Consider the following 25,290-nt stretch of genomic DNA (forward strand, 5'->3'; position numbering starts at 1 on the left):
TTATAAAACACTAACGTTGGGCCAAGTAATGCCAAAATCTCTTTTAGCTCTTAAATTCTATGCTGGTATGAAGTAATCACAAATCCTATTTAAGATAAAGTAGAATATAAAGAAATAACAGAGAAACTAATATTATGCTATGCTCTCCTCTTCTCACCACCACATAGTTCCTCAAAGTTGTGATGGTATTGTAACAATAATTCATTTGCGGTTTAGAAAGAAAATGATTTGTACTGAAATGACTGAATATAATGCAAGGTGGTTAAATGAGCTAAACCCTCGCCTCCTCAACATAGGATACTGGCAGTTGTCTATTTGTGCCAGATCCTAGAGGAATTCTTTGAAAGGAAAATTTTTCTTTCTAGATGTAACCAATAATATCTTTACAGTACACTCCTGAGAAATTTATTATTTTGTAGTACTATAATTCACTTAAAAACCTATCAGCTGAATATATTTTTTATTTTGACAGTTATATATGGAATCAACAAACTGAGGGGCCTTAGTCAACGCCACAAAAAGGATACGGTTGATATGTAAAAATTATTTGTAACACAAAACATTGGTAAAGAAGCTTGGAGCTTAAAGCCTTGACAGTGACTAAATCTTTTTCTTAATAACTTTCTTACATGCATGTATGTATCTCTCTGCCTATCTCCCTGCCACCTATTAGCATTTATATATGTCCATCTCTTCTTCACTTTTCATTGTTCTCTTAATTTCAGAAAGACTCTTGTATTTTAAATGTCCAATCAAAAATTTTTGTAACTGCTCAAATCAACACATTCATTCTACATAACAGAAAGATAGAAATTCAAAGGGCAGAAACACATGTTGTGATGGCAGCACACAATGGCACTGGTATATGCTGAAGGGGGCTAATGAATACATTCACTTCTCTGCGTTTTCCTTAGCTTCCTTAAGCACATGTATTTCTCATGTGAAATACCAAGAAAAGTCTCATGTTATTTCATGCCAATTAACAAATTGCTAACATGTCATGTTAATAAAAAAAGCAATTGACCTAAGTAGGAGGGCTAATTAAATGGAGTAAGATAATTAAACGATTCTCAATATGTAATCAAAAATTATGGCTGGAAGTGTTTCACAATGTTGTCTTTTTGTTTTCAAGTATCTGCCTATCTGCAAAATTCTAATCAGTGTATCCATATGCATAAAAGACAGATCCAGTGCAGATGTTAATTTGTTGCATGATAGAAATCAGGTGTTCAATTACAAATAATGGGGTGTATGCGAGAACGTCCAAGATTTCCATTTAGCTGAACACATGCATCTCAACTGACAAATGATTGCAAAGCATTCATATTGGAATTAGCTACTAACATGCACTCAAGGCACATCACATTCAGCTCCTTTATTATCCTCATTATATAACATTCACATCTCCAGCCCTGGGTGTTACCTAATTTGCCACTGATTTACGAGTCTGAATATTTGGTGATCTAAATTCTATTTATTGTACCTGAATTCTTTTAAAGGATGATTTTGATTTTGATTTAAATTCTAGAGCACTTTAACATGAGAAATTTTGTTTCCTAATCTTACATTTAAACAACCAAAACCATTTGCTTTTGTACTACGGTAAATTCCTTGAACTAAGAATATACTAAGCTTTTACCATGTAAAGTCTATCTCAACAAAGCCCTCCCAACGTAGTAACTAAATGTTATTTTAGCAAAATAACTACACAGAGGAGATCAAGTATACTCACTTGGCTAAAAGATATTACGCATATTTGCTTTTTATATAATTTGCTACAAAGACACAGGCTTAAGAGGTACTTAGGAATTAAGATATTCACCATGCTGAGCCTACAGACTGATGCAATTCTGAGAGGATGAATAAATATCAGATTGATGCTAAACTGTGTGTCCTAAATCAAGACCCTAATATTTAGAGTTTGCAAATTAGTAACTCAATAACTAATAGGGCCATGCCTCTAAAACCTTAACCACAGACACAATGGAAAGGATCCTTTCATTAGATGGCAGAGTAATAGCAGTGTACACCAATGGGGACTTCATTATTTTAATAGAACATATATAAAGAAGGAATTTTTAAAAAAGCAAAATTGTAATTCCTTTCATTCTCTTATTTCAATGAAATCAATTTCAAAATATATGACTAAGGTCCCTTACTAATTAAGAAAATAAATGCTTTTTCTGTATGTGGCAACTAGCAAAGCCTCAAAAATTACTCAAAGAATGGAGAGAAATTCTCTAAACCAAGAGTAGAAAAATGGTGACCTTTTGGGCCAAATCTGACCCACAGATGTGCTTTGAAAGCACAGCACTAAGAATATATGTATATTTTGAATTTCTTTTCATGTTCTCTTGATTCCCATAATCCTGACTATACCACTCATGATCTTATAATCACTTCACACATTTATTTGGCTTGCCTGGCTTTCGGCAGCATTTCAGTTTTGTGAACACCTAGGGTGATCACTTGAGAAAAGTACTGTTTATTATTAGGCAGTGTTGCCCAGCAGTTTAGGGAATAAGCTTGGATCAGACAAACTTGGGTTTAAATCCTGGTCACTTACTAGTTATATGACCGATCAAACTCTTTAACCTCTTTATGCCTCAGTAATCTCTGTAAATTTAAATAATAGATCAATTATATCATACCAGAGTTGTAAGAACTAAAGAAAAACATAATTAAGAATATATCCTATAAGAGTATAATCAAAGGATATAGCATATAAATATATAAATATCACATAAAATTTAAGAACTAAATAAGATTATATATATATTTAAGGTGCCTAGCTACCTTAAATATATTTAAAGTGATCACTCTGCTTTATTTTGAAGTAACAGGTACCAGAAGTCATACACTTCATCAGGTTGCTAAAGAGTAGTATAATAGATGAGTACTCTAAAAGGGTAATAGTCTACCAGATAATAGATACACGTCCCATTTAAAAAGTTTCCTGCTGTTAAGGAATCTTTTCATTGTGTTCACATGACTTGCACAGAAGAGGCACAGCTATTCAAGTCATCCTATTTATACTGACCACTATTCCTTCAAGAACTAATGAAGACTATCACTGTATCACTGATCAAGACGCTTACACGTTTTTGAAACTTTGACAAGAATTCCATGGCAAATAGACCTAGTTTAAGGGCTAATGGAAGACTTCCGGTTGATGGGATACAATACTGAGTCCAACATCAGAGAAAGTGACTCACTTTTTGGGGCCTCTTGGAACTTTTCAAAAAATTCCACTGTAAGTCTTACTTTTCCAATAAAACTTGAGGATAACAAGACCTCAGAAGGAAGCTTAGACTAAATCTTACTACAGGGGAGAAGGAGAAAATACAGAACAGGACAAATTGTCCTTATAGAAGTCCCCTTTGTAATTGGGTTTCTCCAAACCCAAATTTTATCATAATATAATCTCCATAGAATAAGGAATAAGACAAAAAATGATATCTTTTTGCATTGAAGAATAATCAATAGTTACAGATTATAGATTCAGAATAGTAAACAAAGCAGACTCAACAAATAGGAGTTATTTATGATTAGTTGTTTTCATAGTTAATTAGATAGCTGCCCTTGTACAACAGTGTACTAGGAATTCAAATGCGGAATTAAATATAAAACGGACAGAGACCATGGCCATAGGATCCTTACAAGTAGGAAAGCTAGGCATTTTCAGATATAATTAAAATACATAGTAGAAAGTGCTCTAGGATTCAATGACAAAACCCTGAATTCTGTCAATTGAGCATGTCAAAAATTCAGGGTTACTTCCTACTAAGTAGAAATCGTATCTGTGAAGGTAAGTAAGATGAAAAAGTAACCAATCCATTGCATTTTCAAACTGAAAGCTTACTGGGGGAGAAAAATAAACACATTTAATCAGGTGAGACCATTTACTGATGAGAGTATGATGTGCTAAAATTTCTACACATTTTAAGTAACTGAGTATGCACAGCACTTTAAGATTCAGAAAACCTCAATCAGAAATGTGGAAGGGTGCTAATGAAGATTAAGAGAATGGGGGCCCAAGCCTCCCAAGTTACTACTTGGTCAGACTTGGTAACCTCTGGTCAGACCAAACAATTCATTGATGGGAGTAACAAAAAGCTGAAATTGATCAGACCATTAAGAGAAGTTGAAGATCTGAGAAGACTTTCATGAAGCCTATATACAACTATCTGTCCTAGGTAGTTTAGACAAGTATCTGTGACGGGTAATAAAAGCAAAGGAAAAAGAACTAAACATGTTTCTGGGAGTAGAAACACCATATAATAGAGAAAATTCTGAAGTCTAATACTATGACTATAAGAAGAAAGAACCATATTTATGCCAATACAGGAAAGAAAGACAAAATTAAGTGAAAAAATTAAAGGATCAATATAAATAGAAAAAAGCTCATTTGATACGAAAAATCTCTTGAAGAAATGGGAAAAGAAATCTTTTACTAGAGTGCTAGAATAAAATAAAACCAAATCAAAATACAACCCAAAATTTACATATTAAAGTCAAAATTATTGGAATATAAAACATAGATGAAAAAATGAGCTGAATTATTCAACTCAAGAAGCTAGAAAAAGCACAACTCAGAAAAACTAGAGAAACAAGAAGAAAGAAAATAATAAAGATTTGGGCAGAAATCACTGTAACAGAGAAAAAAATAGAGAAAATAAATGCTGGTCTTTTATAAAATAAAGAAAAATAAGGGTTGGTCCTTTGAAAAGATTAGTAACATAGACAAACCTCTTCAGTAATAATGAAAAATGGAAAAAGATGTAAAAACATTTGAAATGAAAAAAGATAAAATGAAAAAAGGATACCTATACATACAACAGATTTTTAAATACTAAAATATTAATAGCTATAGCAAATATATCTGAAAAATGATACATTACATTTCAGATAAAAGGATAAAAGTGATGCAAAATGTACTAGAAAATTTAGACCAAAAATCACTAAAAAATTTGAAATGGCTATCAAAGACCTCCCCACTCACTGCCTCAAGCTTTAATTCTAGATAATATTACAGATAAGTTGTGTTCTGTTTTTTAAGATTTTGTTTTTTTTAGAACAGTTTTAGGTTCATAGCAAAATCAAGAGGAAGTACAGAGATTGTCTTTACGTTCCCTGCCCCCCCACAGGCAAATCCTCCCCAACATTCCATACAAGAGTGATACCTTTGCTAAAACTGATGAATCTACACTGACAGACCATAACCCCTCCAAAATTCAGAGTTCACATTATGGTTCACTCTTGGTGTTGTCCATTATATGTTTTTGGACAAATGTATAACGATATACATCCATCATTACAGTATGATACGAACGGTTTGCACTGCCCTGGAAATCCTGTGTGATCTACCTGTTCATTCCTCCCCTCAGTGCCTGGCAACCACCGATCTTTTCACTGCCTCCATCATTTTGCCTTTTGCAGAATGTCATACTGTTGGAATCATACAGAATGTAGCCTTTTCAAATTGGCTTCTTTCACTTAGTAATATGCATTTAAGGTTTTTCCATGTCTTTTAATGGCTTGATAGCTAGCTTCTTTTTAGCACAGAATAATATTCCACTTTGGAGATGTACCACAGTTTATCCACTCACCTATTGAAGGACATCTTGGTTGCTTCCAAGTTTTGGCAATTATGAATAAGGCTGCTAAAAACATCTGTGTGCAGGTTTTGTGTGAACATAAGCTTTCAACTTCTTTGGGTAAACACCAAGAAGCACAACTGCTGGGTCATATGGTAAGAATATGTTTAGTTTTGTAAGGAGCCGTCAAACTATCTTTCAAAGTGGCTGTACCAGTTTGCATTCCCAACAGTGATGAATGCAAGTTCCTGTTGCTCCATATCCGTGCAGCATTTGGTATGGTCAGCGTTTTAGATTTCTGCCATTCTAATAGGCATGTAGTCAGAAAAGTTTTCAACAAACTTCCAATGTCAGAAAAATCCCTCTTATGTGAGTTGGTTTAGTAAAAAGAAAGAAAAAAAAAATTGAGAAAAAAAACAGCCCAACCGGTTTAATGAGATTAATATAACTTTGATTCTGAAACTTCAAACTGGCTGAGAAAATTAAAAGTAAAATATTGTTGGCCAATTTCGTCTACAAACAGAGATGAGAAATTTGGCAATGGAGATAAACATGTATTACAGAAAGAGAAGCTCAGCTAGTTAACCCGCAAATGAAAATTTACTCAAACTCATTAGCAATCAGATAAATTGAATATTTAAATTTTATTTAATTAAAATTTTCAATTTAAAAATTAAAGTTAATTATTTGTTTCTCTAGGATTTGGGGCACAGAAAATTAAATACTCATACTCTTATTTATTATTAAATGCTTTAATAATAAAACATTGTGTTACAAGAACGTAAGGATGGTTTAACATCAGAAAATCCACCAATGTAAATCACTATATTGATGGTTTAATGGAGAAAAATAATATTACTATCTTAATGGATACAAAGAAAGCATTTGATAAATGTTCAACAATTTTGGTTTAACAAGCAATTTAGTAAAGCTCTATACCAAGAACATAAAGCAAATATTATGCTTAATAAAAGAAATTTTAGATATTGTGAAGGTTAATTTTATGTGTCAACTTGACTGGGCCATGGGGTGCGTAGATAGGGTGTTTCTGTGAGGATGTTTTTGGATGAAATTAACATTTAAATTGGTAGACTGGCCACCATAATGTGGGTGGGCCTCATCCAACTAGTTGAAAGCCTGAATAGGACAAAAAGCTAACCCACCTCCTGACCAAGAGAGAACTCTCCTGTCTGACAGCCTTTGAAATGGAACATTGGCAATTCCTGCCTAACGGCCTTCAAACTGGAATATAGGCTCATTCTTGTTCCACAGTAGCTTCTGGCCTTTAGACTCAAACTAGGACATTGGCTCCGCAGATTTTGGAACTGACAGACTCCATAATCACCTGAGTCAATTCCTTATCATACACCTCCTAATACACACACACACACACACACGTTTGGTTCTGTTTCTCTGGAGAACTCTAATATAGGTTTAGTTCTAAGACTGGGAAAAGGCAAGTTTGCCTGCTGTCACTTCTGAATAAAATAGCACTAGAGGCCTTGGTCCATTGTATAAGACAAGAAAAAGAGTAAACACAGTAAATTAAGAGGAAAAACCTGCCATTATTTGCAGATTATATAATCACCTGCAGAGAAAATACAACAAAATAAACAAACCATCAGAATAAGAGAATTGATCAAATCAGCCTATTGCAATCAGTACTGTGCTTCTGTACTACAAAAGCAAAGGTGGAAGGATGGACTGCCTTCCACACAATACGGGAAAACTGGCTTGTTGAGGAAACAAAGTTGAAGGCCTCCCTTATAGCATCTCTAAAAGGGAGCTCATTATGGGTCAAAGACATAAAAGTAAAAGCTAAATCTACAAACCTAACAGAAGAAAATGAAGGAGATGACTTCTGTAATTTAGGGGCGAAGGACACTTTTAAAATGACTCTAAAAGCACAAATACACAGAAGAAAACTGATGGATTTGACTGTTAAGCATTTCTGTTCAACAAGGTTATCCAGCAGATAATACATCAAAACCAACAAAAGATTATCATCTAGGACTTCTCTGTCAACAGAGCTGATAAACATGGCAATTTAAATTTAAATTAATAAAAATTAAATAGAAATTTTGGCTCCTCAGTCACATCAAGGGAGCCTTGTTTATATTGATGAACTGCAGACAATTCAGGTGTCCAACATTAGATGACTGCACAGGTAAAATGTGATACATACTATGGAATGTTACGTAATATCAAGAAGCACTGACCTAGAAGGATATACAGTCATGCACCCCATAATGATGTTTCGGTCAATGACAGACTGCATATACTAACCCCATAAGATTAGTACCACAAAGCCTAGGTGTGTAGTAGGCTACACCATCTCGGTTTGTGTAAGTATACCCTATAATGTTTACACAAAGTTGTAATGACATAACAACACATTCCTCAGATTGTACCCCTGTTGGTACTGAAACGTGTCTGTATAACATTGTACATAGGTCTTAAATATTTAAAGTTTGATTAAAACAAAAAGACACTGAATATCTTTAGCACAAAATATACAAACTTAAAACACATACATACACAAAACACTACATCTTTTATAAGGATACGTAACATTTAAGGATACATTATGCAACACAGAATGCATACCTATGCAGGCAGGAGCAGAGCAAGAGCGAGGATCAGGGATGAAGGGGTTAAAAAGCAAAAGAAAGGATGGGCTGGTGCTGGTGTGCAATGAAATGAGGAATATGAGTATTCAATTTCCTGTGCCCCAAATCCTAGAGAAACAAATAATTGTTTAACTTTGTTCAAGTACATGTCCTTTTAATTTATTTTAACTAGGAATTTGAGATTTAATCTAGAATTTTAAAAGTCCAATGAATCACAACTACATTTACAAGTTGCCACGTAGTGTTAACAGAACTTGCAATTCATATATTATAATGTAACTATATCTTGACATCATTATTTAGTAAAGTAGTAGATGTTTCCTAAATTGTGATCAACACCAAAACAAAATATCAATACTCCAGAAATTTGAATGCAATTTAGGAATTCAACTTAGTGTTATAGCAATTGAAAAATCATACTAAGTTTTAAAATACTATGAACTCCATACTTTCAAGTTCAATAATCTAATAAAAAATTAAATTGTACCAAATTAAAGAAACATTTAAAATTTTATGATTGTTAACCTTTCTTAACCATAGATCATTTTAACAAAGTCTGTTGTGGGTAGGCTCTTGAATTTGGAACTAAATTTATATCTCAGCTCTTACAAATATTCAAACTAATTATTTCAGAATGAATGTAGAATGACACTTTAATTAGTAATGCGCCTCCTGGCAATTAAGATTCTCTTGCTTCTCTCAGCAATTAAAATGGCAAGGCATATTATTAAGGTCCCATGATTGTTCATACCTCTTACTGACAATTACCATGAGAAACATTAAAGGCAAGATTGTAGCTATAATCCATTCACTGAATATTTGATAGGAGGATAAACACTTTCTCCTCTTCGCCTAGTAATTTTTCATTTCACGCAATTACCTATCAATCATTAATGCAGTTTATGCTCTCAATCACAAAGTTCAATTTTTCATTTTAAATAACTTATTACAACCAATTGATTTTGTAGAAATGCAAGTTGCAGGGATATTTTAATTAAGAAATAATTTTTGACTCATTTATTCATGATACGACTTTAATGGTCAGAACGTTAAACATAGAGGGGTTGATGCTAGAAAATATCATTGCCGGAAATATGAGATCTAAAACTACTTTAAACTGAACATATTAACAAAGATATATGTATAAAATTTTTAATAGTGCTGGTGGAGTCAGAATAAAGAGAAGCACCTTTACCTTTTAAATACCTAAATTTTTTAAAAAAGGATCTTATATGGCAACTTTCATGTTCTTTTTGATGATTCTCTTATAACTCCAGTTTTTTATAATATATACTACAATAGGAAAACATCTCAAATTTACATGGAATGTATAGCATATATATAATACTATATCATAAAATTATAACATGGCATTTTTTGCAATCATAGTTTGAATTACCTATTGTTTATTGATAATAGCTAAAACTTACCAAGTGTTAATTACATGCCAGGCACTTTAGCAATATTAACTCATTTAATGCTCATAGCAACCTTTTGAAAAAGGTAATTATTATTATTCCACTTTACAGATGAAGAACTCAGGCACAAGGAGGCTAAGCATTCACAGCACGATTACACAGGATAAGGCTACAATTAGGCACCCTGGCCGTGCACTCCAGCCACTCCAACAAAACTACTGCTATGGGATGACATTGTCCTTTCATAGTCTTAATTATGCATTAAAACATTTCATCAATTATTCATATCTTTCACTATCAACACACCTACTACATCCACTCTCTCAGTCTCTCAGACTTCCACTCTCAGTCTTTCCGACTTTCAGCCTCTCAGACTTTGATACTCACTAAGTCTAATGGTTCAACCTCTGAGTGAACAGCATACAGTTGTCTACAACTAAGCACAAGTTTCAGGGAGTGTGAACAGATCCTGTCACATGTCCATAACTGGGTCTTGCTGAAGGTCAAGGCAAAGACTAAACACATGGGAATTTGTTTTCCTTCGAATAAAAAAGGCATATTTGTGTCCAAAGCAAAAAGAGACATGTTAATCTTGTCCATAACGGCTGCAGTTCCTGCAACTGTAACATTACTTTCCTATTTTATTGTAGCTATCTTACTCATTTTACACTATTTGACTCATTTCACGTCCAATCTTTATTCATTTTTTTAAATGAGGTATAATTGACATACAACATTGTATTAGTTTCAGGTGTACAACATAATGATCCGATATTTGTATATACTGCAAAACGATCACCACAATAAATCTCGTAAACATCCACCACCATACATAGTTGCAGATTTTATTTTCTTGTGACAAGAACTAAGATCCACTTTCTTAGCAACTTTCGAATATGTAATACAGTATGGTTAACCATAGCCACGTTGCTGTACATAACATCCACATGACTTATTTTTACAACTGGAAGTTTGTACCTTTTGACGTCCTTCACTCAGTAATTTCTTCTGCTTTGGTCATCATAGTCTACATCAGCCTAGAAATCTATCTCACCATTCAGATTTGATCAGCTTTCTTCCTAAAGTTTTTTCACATTTCATAAGGAGTTCAGCCCTTTCCATCCTGAAATTTGTGCCATATTTGTTTAGCTTAAAAAATACTCAAAACACATATAGTTCTCACAATCACTACCTACAGGGACAATATTTTTCAGTTAACAGATATTCCTCTCAAATAATCATTATTTGAGATTGTTTTTTCACTGACCAGAGTGACCAATGAAAATTATACTCCACTAATTTGGGCAACACTTGTGTCTGCGTATATTAATGCCTTCCTTTGAAGAAGGGTAGAAAAGCCAAAAAAAAAAAAAAAAACTGTCCGGTTTTTAAAATTGTTTTTGAATTCTGGTGTAAGGGTTTTTGGAAACATCTTCAAACCACCAGTTAAAATAGGTTCTATGAACCACTTATGGTATCTTTTCAGCTAGAATGTCAAAGTTATGGAAGGAGCAATCAATATCTGATAGTCCATCACATTCTGTATATATGATTGTTGTATTTTCCCAGCTTAAACTGTTTTCCATTTTACAGTTTCCTTCATTTTATAGCCTATGCTGGTAGGTTAACTGCTGTTCTGTTTCAGTGGAGAAAGTACTTAGCTCTACTGTATCTAATGTATTTCTTGTCTGATTAATGTCCCTTTTTAAGCATCACTATTTTTATAGCAAATTTCACCCATCCATTCATTCTTTCACTCAAAGAGTCTGGCACATGGTAATCAATAATATGTGTTGAATGACTGATTTGATTAAACCAAGCATGTATTCCGTGCCTGGTCAAACGATGGTGAATAAATAATAAGCTCCAGTCTATAAGGAGTTAGTCTTAGCTGGAGAGACAAACAAGAGTGTAGACGGTTATAATCCTATAATAGAGCATGTTCAGGGTCTCGGGAGCACAGACTCGGGATGCCTGAGTCAGCCTGAAGTGGAAAGATGAAGACTATCAAGCAATTTTCATATTGCCTCTTAATTCGAAAGTACATAAAAATCAGCCAATTATCAATCAATATGTGATTTGTATTCACTATGTTCTGAAGCCTATGGGCAAAGCAGTAAAGTAAGAGGATCTCTGCCTTCAGAAGACAGCACCCCAGGTATAGATATAAGACATCAACGCATGAGAATCTAAGTAGCAAGAAGAAAGTAGTACATGGTAAACGTCAAAAAAGAGGACAAATGGGATCTCACAAACAGCTGAAGAATTGGTAAAACTTGAAAAAGATAAGGCATATCTTGTAAAGATAACATTTACATTCTCACCAATTGAGCAATTTCACTCTTAGGTATACATTCAAGAGAAACTGCACATACGGAGCAGGAGACATACATAAGATGTTCACAGCAGCACTGTCTGAAATAGCAAAAATGTGGAAATCATTCAAATTCCCATTTTGATAAAGTGGATAAATATAGTGTATTTATATGATACAGGAAAGATTATATATATAATTAAATGTAGAGATCAATGTGGCACATAGCATGGGCCAAGGATTATGACTAATCCAATTCTATGCATCTGACATATAATAGAAGAGGGGAAAAAGTGAAAAGGATTTTGTATCAAGACAACAGTGTGCAGTCTGTTAGCCTTTGCTGTGTAACATACCACTCTAAAACTTAGTGACAAAACAACAATCATTTGTCATTTCTCATGAACCCATAGCTGGCTGAGCAGTTGTACTGACCTGAGCTGGGCTCTGCATGGCCTACTTATAGGTCTGCGGTCAGCTACAAGTCACCTAGTTGGCTTTGTCATTTTGTCTGGGCTCACTCATATGTCTGAGACCTTGACCAGGACAAGTGGGCTGGTTTAGTTATGCTCCTCCAGCAGTCACATCCATTCATGTCCTCAGGACAAAGGCAAAAAGCAAGGGAGAAAGTGAAAATGCATAAATGTTTTTTGAAGCCTCTGCTAATGTAAAGTTTGCTACTGTCCTAGGGGCCAAAGAAAGTCATACGGTCAAGCCTGAAGTTAAAGGGGACAACAAAGACATAGGGCAAAAGATGTGAATTTAGGGAGCCCATTTATTGGGTCCGTTTATACAATCAACCTACTACATGTACAAAAAATAAATTTTCTAAATAAACCTATCTCCTCCTTCAATGAAGCAAAGGTTGGCTATGACCGACATAAGGTCAGTCCTAGGCAGAAAGAAGAGGAGGGAAAGCCAACTCTTCTGGTCCCTGCAGATTATGGGGAAAAGTAAGATGGAGACGCAGAAGGCAGGCCATTAGAAACGCACCCTGGAATTGAGGAGTATGGCTTCTGCCCTTCTTCCCATTTCTGATTCTGTCATGCAGTCTGTGCTGTAATGAAGCCGGAACGGTCCCAACAAAGCAGAGGGAGGGCTGGAGTCTCTTTTGAGTCTTATGGTATAAAAAGGACTTGGCAGTTCCCTCAAAACCAGGGGCTGGGGATGAAGCGACATGGCAGTTAGCTGAGAGTCTTCTCACGAGGAAGATTAGATTAATTATAGAGAAAATAAACTGCCTTTCTTGGCACTTTTGTACTAGTGTGAGAAAACGTGTGACCTAGTGCCAAACTGGTACGGTCTGCTTAAGTAAAAGAGTGAAAGAAATAGGGTTGGGTTAGCAAACGTACGTTCAGTGTACATGAACTGAGTGATTGGTTGAAGTTGGGGATTTGTGTTGGGTATAGAAAGACAAAAAAGTTGAAAAGACTTGAGGGGGCCAGATTTTTGAAGAATGTGAATGCTAGGCTAAAAAATGTGAATCTAATCTCATAGGCAATGGGGAAGTAGACATATAAATAGTATTCTTAAATTCCTGAATGGTTTACAAAACAGACAAATATAGGAAAATCAGTACAGAAGTCATTAAAACATTTTTTTTGTTAACATAGATTGAATTGGGGTTGGCAGAAGGAATGGAAAGGAATTTATCTGTGGGAAACACTACAGAGAGAGAGGGATTAACTACTATGAGTGAATATGAAGTGGTTAATTAAAGACAAACCTAAAGATCAACCTAACTGGAAGAAAGCATATGGCTGCCAATTTCAGAAAGGTAGAAATAGCTGATACTCATATTGTTTCTAAGTGATCTTTGGTCTCTTGCTATATCCTTTTAATCCATTGTCAAAGGAAATTTTTAAAAAATTTTCAGAAGTACTGATATGTGAAATAAGCAAAGGCACTAAAAAACATTCACATTTTTTATAAGGGCAACAAATTTTTTTTTACAACCATGAACCTAAGATGTGCTTTTCTTCTCTGATTTGAATACTAATATACTATCCTTAAGGACACAAATGATCCCAGGATGAACAATTAGAAATTTTAATACTTGCAAAACCTTAGCACTCTCTGTGCATGTCATCAACACTGGTATTAACTCATGTTAAAATTGTGGTGACGATTCTTTTTATAATCAGAACACACATTCATCCAACTAAAATAAAGTCATTTGCTATCTTCCCCATTATGTAACTGACAATGATTTTCAGGCATTTCAAATACAGTCTAGCGATAGAACTGCAGCTGCGATGTTCCATCCTGTTACCTATGCCTGATTCTGCTAAACTCTAGCTCTGATTGGAAAGAGAGGATGAGAAAATATTCCTTATGATCATATGTTATCATTTATTGAAAGACTGCCAAAATGAAATATGCTATTATACAAATCGGGGCTAGATTTGGCTGGGGAGCTAGTCAACAGCAAATCATCCAAATGGACACAACACTCCAGTTGGTAAGATAGTTAATAATATAATTCAGGTAATAAGAATTTAAAAAAGAAAGAAGCAGGTTAAAAGTAGAGCTGGCAGTGAGGAGGGAAGGGCATGATTCTATGTAGCGAGGTCGGATGGGCCCCTCTGTAGAGATGACATCTGATCAGAGACCTGCCGTAAGTGAGGGGAGAAGATGTGAGGTAAGAGCTTTCTGTAATAGCACCAGCAACTGCCAAGGTCCTGCACCAGGAACTAGCAGAGAATGTTCAAGCAGCAGCTTCCGAACTCCAATCTCAACAACACCGATCTCCCCAAGCGATTATTTTCACAAAACATCAGCATACATAATTAGACTAATTATTCAATTATATGAATGCCTTGGGTGCTATGGTAACTACAAAATAAAAACCTTTTACTAAGTATCGAGCAAGCTGTTCAGGCTTATCAATTCCTCCGTAAATGAAGCACATAAACTATCCTTTAAAACACACAAAAAACACCTGAGATGAAATTAAAATGAACTTATTTGGTATGTAAAAATTGAGAACAACAATGGAAAACTGGGCAAATTTTAACCCCCCAACTAGCAAGATGTGATATACTATTTAAAGCTATGGAGCTCAAGTTATTAATGATTTAAGCAAGAAAATTAAAAGCAAAACAATTGGACTAAATATACAAAAGGCACCAGTAGTTACTTAAAATATGCTTTAGAAGCATTTGCCATTTTTAAAATAAGCTAGACTGCACTGGACTAAAATAAAGGGAAAGTTCGATCTTATTTTTTTCACTTGCTATGAAATAATCTCCAGGTCTTTTTTGTTTTTAGAACCTGAGCCTCTCTCTCAGACAAACCATTCAAGTCAGCTGCTCAGACACAGTTGAGAGCTCTTATGTTTTCATTTTTCTCCCTTAGGACATACAGAAGACAAAATAAAGTTAGCAGCAAAACACACAAAGAGAAGTAAACTACCACCACCATCTATGGCCATAATAACTATCAAATAAAAACATAAATTAAACTTAACAAGAAGCAGAGGGCCCTAATGGGGGATATAGCCTTCCTACTCTCAAGGAATCAGTGAGGATTTGGGCACTTCTATCTTTCCATTTGTCTTTGAGCTTTCTCCTGAATAAAGTCAAATGTAGTTAAAACTGTAAGAAGGTTTTATTATAAGTTCAGGGACTATAATTTTTAAAAATGATGTTTAATACTGATTGTTACTAGTTAATTGAGCACTTACTATGTAACAGATCCAGTGCTCCACGCTCTATGAGCATACCTCATTCCATGCTCAGGACAATCTAACTTTATGGTATGAGTGCGGCTATGAGAAAGAACTTGACCAAGTTTGCATAAAAAATGACAGTCCTAGAATCTGAACCCAGGTCTGTACAATGCTGAAGCCTGTGTTCTGAACCACTCTGTATACTGCTTCCTCTTTATGGAGATGTCCTTAAAGAGAATAATGTAGCTTGAAAATCATTCAACTATTTCCATCCTGCCCAGGAATATGAATATTTCCATCTGACTTTCCTTAAAGGAGAGATCTAACTTGAGGCTTAAAATAAAGAATAAAAAGAAATAGATTTCAGAGCTGGAAGAAACCTAAAGATCATCTAGTGAGCTCAATATGTTGCTCTAAAGATGAAGCAGCTGAGGAGGCGCCTGACTACATCCACACAGAACAACCTGAAGGCAGAGCTGGCTGGAGCCCAGGTCTCCCAGCCCAGGTTCCCCTCACTGCCAGGCAGCAGCCCTCACAGCTGCTTGAGAAGGAACGAGGAAGAAAAGGGTTAGAGGTAGGGGGTGAGATGGAAATAGCGCTCCATTTTTTTTAAAGTGCTTTTTGTTCTGTTTCATATTTAAAATATTTATTGTTTATTTTGCTTTCTTTTACTAGCACCTCAACTCAGACAGACCTTCTTTAGGGTTTTATCAACAGCTAAAACATATTGAGTATTATTGTGAGCTAGCTAACCACTCTCATAAGCACATTAGACATGTTAAAATATTACCCCTCCAAACAATGCTATGAGGTAGCTGCTGCTACCATTTTCATTTTGCAGCTGAGGAAACTGAGGCACAGAGTTTTCATAGTTTTCCCAAGATCCCATAGCTACTAAGTGATTGAGTGAGGATTTGAAGGCAAGCAATCTGGCTCCAGAACTCACATTCCCACACCACACGGCTCCTTTAAATGTTGGATGGACAGGAGTCCTTCCAGGATCACCTCAAGGAATCTTCTCAAATGAATTTCCTTAATTATCAGATTTTAGATAAAACAAATTTAACTATTTGTAATTAAACGAAAACCTATTTGATTTTTTTAGTTTGATAACTGCATCCTTTCATCACAAAAGTATTATAAATACATCACAGAAAACCTGGAAAATAGAGAAAAGAAAATTTCACCCATAGTTGTACTATTCTATTTAGTATGTTTAATGTATTTCCTTTCTGAATTTTTATACGCATTTGTTTTTTAATATCATCAGAGTACAAACAATTCTACAGTGTGTATTTTTGAAATTAATCCTATACAATAGAAGCCTGATGTTTCAGTCAGTCTTCATACCTCCTTTTCCTGCCTTGAGAGGGTTCAAATAAACCCCCCTATCTGCCAATTTGAGCTTAAAGTTAAAGACAAACTAATTTATTACAGGAGAAATGAGACAACTTTTGCAAAGGAGTATAACAAGTTAAAACATTTAGTTTACTGACGATAAAAGCTATGTTTAAAAATGTTTCTATTATTCTGACAATTTACTATTCACTAGGAAATTAAAATGAAAATATAGTTCTTAATGATTTAAATTAGCATAGAGGAAACAACAAATATTAAGGTTATTTGGAAAAGGAAAGTTGGCTCTATGACTTATTCTTTTTATTATTCTACAAGGACTACAGTAATATCTGTAAGGCACCACAGGCAGATTTCTCTTCTGAAAGCTGCCTGTGGAATAAGAACCAATCATTTGTTAAGAACCTAGCAAACGCTTTGTCAGAAGCTTTGGCAAGGCTCTAAGAAGCGGGATTTCTCTGACATCAGGATAAGCCAGAATGAGGTAAATTCAATTTGAGAATGCAAATATATATACCTATACAGACTGATGTATAGATTCAGGTGAAGGTCAGATGTCAAAACATGGTAATTTTAGACAAGGACACATAGAAAAGTCATTCTAAAAGGTTCATTTAAAATGATAAATCCATTTTTTCTGGGAAAAAAAGCCCAATTTGTCCTTTCTGTAAGGCTGGAGCCTCCAAGCAAATGCTACCTTCACTAAAATAAGAATTTCCTCCTTTTGGTCATCAGACTGTCCCCTAAATTGGCTGAAGATCATAAACAAAATAACGCAATTAGGTGCAGTCATTTTACTTTATGAGCAAATGCCATGTTTGAATTTGAAGCATGCGACTCAAAGTTTCCCCAGGCCTGACACGCCAGCCCCTGCACGCCTACTGGTCATCTCCATGGGAAAGCGAGAGAAAGAGAGTGTGGCCAGCCTGGTGCTCAGCCTGCTCTTCCTGCTAGAAGGCGAACAGTGGTCTCTCCCCTGAAGCAAAGATGGACTCAGTGCCTTTCATACCTCTTTGATGTAAATTAGAGTTTCATACATGAAAATTTCAAAACACTTCAACACATCTATTCATTCAACACATGCTCATATAGCCAAGCATGACTCTATACAAAGAGAAATCTTATTTATATGTCAGTGATTTGGCTAAATTTATCTTACTAATTTTTAACTCTGACAAAACTCTTCTATAGTTATATACTCATGAAGTTTTCATTCATTTTTTACTATAAATGCAATCAGTTGTTTGCAGACTTCTGATAGGTCCTGGCCATAATGTTTCCATCTATGTGTGACGGCCAATTTAATTTTCTTCTTTTTCCTTTTCAGTTGTAGATTTAATTTTCTTAATAGTCACTTGTTTTATTAGTTCCATTTTATTTTGCCTTTCTTTTGGTTGAGAAAATAGCACTTGAATTTCGAAAATGTTATGTAATAAAAACAAGGATAGTATTTCTGAGATTTAAGTTAATACTGTTACTTAGCCACTAGGCTATGCTAAAGGATAGTCCATTTGTTCAAGAACACTTCTGTCTTCCAGCTACTCAAAAAAGCAGGAAAATAAATTCAAAAGCTGGACATGAATTATCTAACCATTCAAAATATAGCCAGTAATTTATTTAACGGATTTATATGTTTTTTTATATAATTAGTTTATATGACACACTCCAAAAGAAGAAATGAACCCAATCTGTTTTTTCTACTAAACATATGTCATATGGTAATATTCAGTTTGATTTTAAAAGAATTAAATCACCATTATGTTTATTTTATCCAAATTAAATATCAATTTTCTCACCTGCATGTAGTCAATCCTATTTTTAAAAAACTATAATGTACAGTTATGGACTGAATAGTTATCAGAAACATGAGTTTTAGATCAGATATGTTTTTATTTCTGCTTCAAAATAGAATAGGTCATTTTAAAATGTAACAGTTGGGAACCAAGCACCATTTATTTAGGGTATTCTTTTAATTAACATACTCTATCCCCTATAACTTGTGTTTAGAACTTTTATGCTTCATTTTAAGAATGTAGATTATTGTCATTCTTATCACTTTTCCTTAAAACTCTCAGGAGCGCACTATCATCATTTTCATCATCATCACTCATAGTGGTATCTGTCCTTGATTACACACTGGGAGAGGCACAAGGCAGTGTAGTTGGGGACACACAAAAATATAGATAATATTGATAAAATGTATTTATTTAGAGACAATACAGAGGCCATACATAAGTGATAAATGAATAAAACAGAGTGCGTGTTAGAAGAGTTCATGTAAGAGATATACTTGTTGCCCACATTACTGAAACAGAGAATGGGTTTTTATGAGTTAAGTCCCAACGGATTTCAAAGTCTAGTTCTGAAAAGTGCTCTCAAGATAAAAGTCCATAACCCTCCATTTTATTGTTTAATCCACTTGACAACTCTATCCATAAGAGGAGTTTGCCATATTTTGAAGATAAATTAATCTTTTTTTAACTTGACTTGTCTCTTTTTCAATTATTCATTATTCATGTGTTAATTATTCATTGCAGGATGAATTATTGACAGAACACAATCCAGCCCCAAAGCAAAATGCTATTAATCTACTCCTCCTTTTATATTATTGCTTTGGCATATGACAGAACACTTGGAATAAAAAGGTTAGTTGACTTTCCCTTCTTTAATGTAATTAAGTCCAGTAAAATCCATTTATGAAGCACCTCAGAAAAAGATGAATACTGTAGCATGATGTGGGTCAAAGCATGCTTTCTCATACACATCTACACACAGTGGTGATATTCAAAATATTTAAAACTGCTACCACGCAGGCACTGAGACACCCAAACAGATGCTTTTGGTCAAGCCCCTGTACCGTCCCTGCCCATAGGGATAGACTGCTGGTACAGCAATATCGACAACTTTTAATTCTGGTTGATCATTATTATCACATCCCATACTGGCATTAAATAATTCTCATTGAGTCACTATTACGAAATATAATATTCTTAACTTAATTATGCCATATAACAGCAACTAGCAGAAGAGCATCACAGATACTTTCAGTTCTGGCATTTCTTCCTTTTATATACCATACACTGCAGAGGTACCTCAGTGTCTGGAAATGCCTGTTACTATCTTTCAGCAATGGTAGACAATGACTGTTGTGGCTGTGATCTGAAGCATTTCTGATCTGAAACCAAGGTGAGTTCTTGGTTTTCACAGATTAAATTGAGAGACTATGATATATTCTCCCTAGTAACCCCCTTCACCTGTAGTCTTAGGCAGAAGTCAACTCCAGAGCCATTCTGGGGGTCCCGATAAAGTCAAAGGGCGCTGAGATGTGATACAAACCTATTCTTTTTCAGTGCAAAGGAGTGATTAAAAAAAAAAAATCAAATCTTGGAAGGGGGCTGGATTGTCCCACTGGTCCTGGAACATTCCAAAGCAAGAAATTGCTAGGGATTAGAGCAGGGCCTCCCACAGAAGCTACAGGCTGCAGAACTTGCCATGTGCCCAACTTCATCTTCAGTCTTGGTTCTTGGGACAATCAGAAGACTCTAGGGGCATTCGCCCCAGGGCTGGCCAAGCGTAAATTAAGGGTTATCTTGCCATCATAACCTATGTTCCCATTTCATGTTGTGCCATTCATCAAAAGGAAGATACTAAGTTAAAAAACAGTACAGAAATAACTCCAGTGCCGAGAACACATCGTGTACTTTTATGCCTAACTCTAGGCTCTACTAGTCTCTAAGGACCAGTAGACCAGTCTCTATGCATTTTAGAGCAGTAGTACTCTAACTCTCCAGTCTCAAAGCACTCTATTCCAGATGCACTGAACTTGTCATCATTGGCTAAAAGCCCTTCCAGAATTCTTGCCCATGTATATGCTATGTCATGTGACTGGAACGTCCTTCCTCCCCACTGCCCACTTGCTGAATTCATACTTCAAAATGTATCTAAAAAAGTCAGGTGTCTCAGATCTAACTCCAGCTGGGATCAGGTGCTATTTTCACCGGTTCCCATTCCCCTTCTACAGCACTTATCACTATTATAATTATTTGTATACAAGCATGAATCCCTGACTAGCCAGTTCCTTTAGGCCTAGGATGGTATCTCACTGAGGTTTGCTCTGGTTGGAACAGAGTACTCACTATATGTCTGCTGCATAAATCAACAGTGAGCAGACGATGGATAAATGAAAGAGCGAACTCTCAATGTTAAATCCCAGGCACTCCATCAGCACTGTGAGCTGAGTCATAGGTGGACTTTACTTTGCGTCACCACATTAAAGTGTGGGCTACCCAAATTACACTTCCTTTTTCTAAGAGCCCACTCTCTGAGGTGTTTGTCCCCTTGGTGAGACTATTCTGACACTGCACCCACTGCTCAGCCAAACCACAGAAGCAATATGGCCCCCAGTCCCATCCCAACTCTAGTATAGACATCTGGGCTGTCCTCTGCTCAGAGCCTCTGTTTTCCCTAATGGCCATCCAAAGAATCCTTATGTTGTTGACTCATCAGTTAACTCACCCATAACGTTGGTGATTTGCCTCCAAAGCCAGCAGATGCCTCTCTGTACAAGAATGCACTTTTCTTAGACTGTTAGATTTGTTGTTGCAGGGTGAGCCACTTTAGCAACTGCTTCCCTCCATAGTAAGAAAAACTGTCACATTCTTTCCTAATGGCTAGCAACCCAATGCTGGGAACTGGCTGTAGTGAATCCTAAAGTGTTAATCTGAGAAAGACCTAGGTTTTTGATAAACTCATCTTATTGTATTCAAGAGTTCAGACCTGTTCTCTCACCAGCTACAAGGGAAAAAGAACCTTGGCAGAGATGAAAGGCGACTCTGACCCTTGGCGATCCCCAGGAGGCAGTCCCTACACTTCCAGCCTATCTGCCAGCATCACTTTCCTCCAGTATTGATTTACTTTTCACTCACACATTGGATGAACACTCATATCCCTCCTGTCAAAACTTGTACAGCCTTCCGAGTTAGATCTGAACCCACTCATAGCTTTAATATATTCTATGTAAGTTTAACTATTTCTAGGGACCTGAATGCTAGGCTTGTTTCAACAATTACTGTATTTTGAAAAATATTTCTTAGACGTTATCTCCATATATCACTGTTCTTTATCAATATAAGTGATGCATAGTACCCATGCAACCAAGTTCCAATGTTATGTTAGCATGCAAACAGCTATATTAACTAAATATCCACGTATTTAGTTATAAAGATATCTATGAGTTTAAAAAAATTGAGTTAACCTATGTATATCATTTTTTGAGAAAACTCCATGTGAAAGCCTAATACACTGGGTCTCCCATTAAACTGACAAAAATGATACATTGAAATAAAATCCAATAATTAAGGAGAAAACCATCTCCAAGTACACACTCACCCACTATGTTTCATATGTGGTGGCTTATCCATTCGTACTGCCAATTTGATTTTTAAGTCAGAGTCCTGGCTATTTTTTGGAACTATCATTCGGTGCAAATCAGCGGACTTGGAGCTATTAGAAGTTGGGTATAATATTACCTGTAAGGGACAAAAAAGAAAACATTTAAGTGCCCAATACAGAGTGCCTAAGAATTGGAACTGAAATCTTTTCTATATGTTTCCTGTTTGAAATGAAGGTGTCATGGCCAAATGTGTCTAATAAATCATTTGACTCCCACCACAGCAGATGGTTTTTCAATACAGACTCATTTATTTTTTTTTTTGACAAATATCTGTTTTCATATTATCATATAATGAGTTTTCTTCCTGTGTCACTTCATAATGAATTAATAGCACAACAGCTACCGTTGAATTGACAGCTAAAAAATACTTAATAGACACCTATAATTTCAAGAATACTCTAAACTCCTCAGGGCAAGGAAGTTCAGAAAGAAATATTCTTTGAAATTACAGATAGCATGCTTAAAAAGCAAAACCAATTATGTGAAGCAGCAAAAATACACCTTATTTTAATAACTTCCTTGCAAAATATTATTAAAGGAAATCAATTCAATTAGAGATGGAGAAGACTGATCATAGCACATTATCTGCTCTAGATCAATACCGAAGAAGAATTTGTTTCCTGACTGCGTTTTCAAAACGATACAGATATTATCATGACTGAAACACAGCAATTATTTTTAATAAAATTGCCAAATTATCAAGTGATTATTTCACAACACTACAGCTCCACTAAGTCAACACAGGAAAGAAAAGCCTACTCTTCAGACGTTAGGTGCCATATAGATAAAATGATGTATTTTCTGCTTTTTAGTCAGTCATGACACTATTTAGACAAGGCCTATACCCAAGCCTTAACAGACATCTTAAAATGGAAGCATCATATTCTGAAGGACAAAATAAAGATATGAAATGCAGTGCATTTCATTTTAAGCTATCCTTATTTTAAACCAATGTGAAAGGTAAATAAACCAGAAATTTAGATGTAGGTGGAAAAATTATAAACATGCTCAAGTATGCTAAAATGTTTTTAAAGCCTAACATGGCAACTGAATTTGGCATGCTCTGTCTGCCTACCCCCGCCCACATCTTCATTTCCATATATAAGTAGAAATATTCACTGAGAAATTTTCAAGCAAGGCTCTTTTTCTCTCTAGGAAAGACAACATAATCATAAAAGTTTCTCAAACGATTCTGAACTTCCAAGTTGTGAAATGTATCTACTGTTTTGAGACTCTTAAGCCTTTCCTAAAACCCACAGCTAAGCTGAGTCCAGCATATCTATACACTTAAGCATATAAAGGCATATTCAAGAACAGATTAAATGGCATTGTGATGTTTTCAAAACTTATGATTGTATTCTAGAATTAGTTACCGCTAATTAGTTAGTAATTAGCTAGCTGACTGCTAAAGCCAATGCGATGTTTTACAGAATCTTTCTCAAAGGACAGGAAAGAAAAATAAGTTCGTAATTTCCGGCTCAACCCAGTAGACAAAAGAATGTCATTATCAACTTAGGTGATTCCAAAAAAAGAATCAAAGACTAAGACAGAGCTACGTATCCTCTGTGGCCGTATAGCTGCTGCTTCCCTACAAGTCTGGAAAGCTTTTTCTCTTTCTTCATACACCTTTTTTTTTTTTTAATTTAGTTGGCATGAGCAACTCAGACTTTATCCCTTTTTAATTCTTCCTTCTATGTTCATACAAAAATTGGCATTGTTCCAAACTATAAACATCTTATACAGGAAGAGAATATTAAAATTAAACCTCTGACAATTTCTCATTCTCTAAATGCTGAGGATGGGTTACTAAGATGAGGTCCCCAAATAACTAATGGCAGCTGATCCACAAATTAAGGATCATCCCAGGATTGAAGACCATCATTTCTGCCACATTTTCATCTTCTGATGGGTACTTCTAACCGAAGTCAGTGGAAAGAGTCACTGCTTCTCTCTGCTCAAACATTTGAGTGCTCACTATGCAGGGACACACAAAGATGAAAGAATATGGATGGCTCAGATCCCTCAATGAGCTCATAGTCTCTTATTAGCAGAGCTAAGAGCTTGGATAATATCTGATACCACGACTTTTTCCTACTACCCTTCTATCCCTAGGGCGTGCAGCAATTTTCTGATTTCGTTAGTCTCTGGGTTTATTCACCATCTATTTGGCATCTCTGTTCTATCAGGTGTATGGCTAATTTCCTGTGTTAAATTTCCCCCATTTGAAAGACCTGAAACAGCCTCTGTTTCTCTGGACGGAGTCTGACTGACAAAGGTGTGAACAGTGGCACATAAAACAAATGGAGAGCTATAGATATGAAAACTACTCTATTTCTAAAAGAACTGTACTGGCAAATAAACTCTAAACTTAGTCGTAAAAATGGCCTGTACAAGGGCCAGCCCCATGGCCTAGTGGTTAAGTTTGGCATGCTCCACTTCAGCAGCCTGGGTTCAGTTCCTGGGCACAGACCTATACCACTTGTCAGCAGCTGTGCTGTGGTGGCAACTCACATACAAAAAAGAGGAAGATTAGCACAGATGTTAGCTCAGGGATAATCTTCCTCAGAAAAAATAAAAAGTCAAATAGTTTCCAAGTTCCAAAATTGCACAAGTAGAAAGTGGTCATACTCCTTTAACATGATTTAGCCATGGATGATAACAGACAACGAAGAGGCTCCCAGTGTGGAGAGCTCAAAGACTCAGGGAGAATAAAGGACAAAGAAGTTCTTTTCAGAAACATATTAAGGGTCTAATCTGGAGACCTTGAAACTTCCAGGGCAAGGTGTCTTCACAGTGCCTGCCATGGCAGGATTTTATTATTGTCATTGGACAGTTATTGCTGTGTATTTCCCA

General features: G+C 35.5%; 1 protein-coding gene across 3 annotated transcripts in view; it reads right to left on the minus strand.

Moving 5' to 3' along the window:
• Positions 1–25,290, minus strand: part of CADPS2 (calcium dependent secretion activator 2) — a 495,748-nt gene that overhangs the window by 196,435 nt on the left and 274,023 nt on the right. For all 3 annotated transcript variants that reach the window (XM_046669954.1, XM_046669956.1, XM_046669955.1), the window contains one exon: positions 22,374–22,513. In XM_046669954.1, coding sequence (XP_046525910.1) covers positions 22,374–22,513 — 140 coding nt within the window. The remainder of the gene's footprint in view (positions 1–22,373; positions 22,514–25,290) is intronic.

Source organism: Equus quagga, chromosome 8 (assembly GCF_021613505.1).
Source record: "Equus quagga isolate Etosha38 chromosome 8, UCLA_HA_Equagga_1.0, whole genome shotgun sequence".
NCBI lineage: Eukaryota > Metazoa > Chordata > Mammalia > Perissodactyla > Equidae > Equus > Equus quagga.